This window comes from Apis dorsata, unplaced genomic scaffold, assembly GCF_000469605.1.
Source record: "Apis dorsata unplaced genomic scaffold, Apis dorsata 1.3 scaffold_215, whole genome shotgun sequence".
NCBI classification, from domain to species: Eukaryota; Metazoa; Arthropoda; class Insecta; order Hymenoptera; family Apidae; genus Apis; species Apis dorsata.
The window spans coordinates 7,672-10,009 of NW_006263498.1; the positions used below are offsets into that span (position 1 = coordinate 7,672).

At 45.0% G+C, this 2,338-nt stretch overlaps 1 protein-coding gene across 1 annotated transcript in view; it reads left to right on the plus strand.

Annotated features, from left to right (window-relative positions):
• Nucleotides 1–557: 557 nt before the first annotated feature.
• LOC102672532 (fibrillin-2-like) overlaps nt 558–2,338 on the plus strand; it is a gene marked incomplete at its 5' end in the record, with an annotated part of 14,416 nt that continues 12,635 nt past the window's right edge. Inside the window, 6 exons of the mRNA XM_006615067.1 lie at nt 558–648; nt 1,083–1,190; nt 1,289–1,426; nt 1,495–1,597; nt 1,715–1,899; nt 2,007–2,266. Of these exons, the coding sequence (XP_006615130.1) occupies nt 558–648; nt 1,083–1,190; nt 1,289–1,426; nt 1,495–1,597; nt 1,715–1,899; nt 2,007–2,266 (885 nt within the window). The remainder of the gene's footprint in view (nt 649–1,082; nt 1,191–1,288; nt 1,427–1,494; nt 1,598–1,714; nt 1,900–2,006; nt 2,267–2,338) is intronic.

Here is a 2,338-nt window from a genome sequence, read left to right on the forward strand (position 1 = left end):
GTGACGACAGCTTCGATCGATGAGATCATCTCGAGCAGCGTGTAAAAGAGAGAAGGAGAAAAAAGCGGGCGAGGGAGGAGGAGAGGGGGGAGGTCGAAAGAGGTTCCCAGTTATATCTCGGCTGCGCGATAATCGATTGTTTCGGAGGGTTTCAACGATTCGTTTTCTTTTCCTTTTTCTCGCGATCGCATTGTTTTAGAAGAAGGGATCCGATTCTCGGTATTCGGCCGTCGATTTCGATTACAGATTGCGAAGTAATTGAAATAATCTCACCCGAACCAGCCATCCTTCGCTACGTAAAAATTAACACAGAATAGTTTCGTTCTATGAAACAGAAAAAGGAAAGTGAGTTTCCAATATATCTTCAGCGTTCATAAATGTAACGAAAAGACAAATTTGAAGAACTTGTTTGAAAAATATTCGTAAAAAAAAAAAATCATTTCTTAAGAAAACGCTCAAAAGAAGCGTTATAAATTACGAAGCGAGGAAAAGAACAAAAACGGCCAACCAACTTTCACCATCCACCAATCATAATCAAGCGACATAAGCTCGTTTAATTTTCCAGGCCGAACGTGTGCAGGTCAAGATACAAGAATTACTGTTGCCCCGGCTGGACTAAGAAGCCCGAGACCGGTCTCTGCGTAATTCGTAAGTAACATTGAAGCGAACAACTCGAGAGCACGAGGCTCGATCATAATCGTATCCCTACCCGTAATTGGACGTGATCTCACGAGCCTCGGGATGCATTCAATTTTAGCGTTCATTATCGAAACGGTTCGAGAGTAGCATCGTAGCGCGCGCGCGACGAATAATTGCGTTGCGCAACTGGGCGTTCACGCGACACGACCGATCGAAAATTACTTTAATGGCCCGTTACAACGCTTCCTGTTGATCTTCCTATTGTCTTCGCATGATGGCTCGTGACACGGTTGATACAGATCTCGCGTGCGTCGAAATTCTTTGGCAAGGGGAAGATCTTGGAAAATTCTCGATTCTTGTTTCGATTCGTGGGATAAGAAAGAGAGAATACAGAAAAGAAGGATAAAGAAAATGTAGAATATTTAGAAATAAACTTCTTTTAGCCATATGCGTGAGACGATGCGGCCCGCTGGGCAGATGCATAAGGCCGAACATTTGCTTGTGCGAGGGTGGCACCGTGGCTTCGTCCTGCACCAGCAGTCAAACCAAAGGTGGACGACCAAAGTTATTTCTCGATTCGATATCTATACGACCAGCAAATTTTCGAAACAATATTTCTGAAGCAATATACTTTTGTCGCTTGTTGTAGCTACGCCTACGTATGAAACTGGTAACGCGTTGGATAGGGGCGAGTCCGGTAGATGCAGGGTGCACTGCATAAATGGTAACTGCGTCGACGGCAAGTGTCAGTGCCGTAGCGGATATCAGAGCGAATTTTGTAACGAGCGTGAGTTGTCCATTTTATCCAATAATTCCTCCTCCCAGTTTCAACATAATCCGATCTATTTAAAATAGCAATCTGTCGAGAGCCGTGCTTGAACCAAGGGAGATGCATCGGTCCAGATCGTTGTGCGTGTATCTATGGATACACAGGCAGACGATGCGAAACGGATTACAGGTGTGATTTCCACAAATCTGTTTTCACGAAATATTTCAACGCGTAATTAATACACGTAATTGTCGATTAATTAATCGGAGTAATAGGGGATTGTTGTGTCAATGTTTCCTTTCGCAGAACTGGGCCGTGTTACACGAAAGTGAAGAACGGTCAGTGCTTGGCGAATCTTCAGGGTGTCGTGTGCACGCGGCAGTTGTGCTGCGCCACCGTGGGCAAGGGGTGGGGCCACCCCTGTGAAAGGTGTCCCGCGAGGCTCGACTGCGAGCTGGGTCACTTGAAAACTAACCAAGGCCAGTGCGTTGGTAAGTTATATTAATGTTATACGGAATTTAATGTAGTTTAATGCAATTTAATGCAATTTAAGAAAGGATCGATCGAAAATTCTGAATTTCTATTCCAAATTAATCAGACATCAACGAGTGCGAAGCGATACCGGGTTTATGCGAGGGCGGAAAATGCGTCAACACTCCAGGTTCGTTCAGTTGCGAGTGCCCCGACGGCCAAGCCAGGGATCCTGAAACCAACTCCTGCAAGGACAAAGACGAGTGCCAGGAGGAAGGAATTTGCACGGACGGCCGATGCGTAAACACGAACGGCGGCTACTATTGCCTTTGCAATCCAGGATTTATCCAGAGCCAAGATCGAAGATTCTGTATAGGTAAGAAAGAGAGAGAGCGAAACTAAGTGTAAGCGAATAGAATCTCGCTTGGTTATTTACGTTGAAAAAAGAAAAAAAAAAAA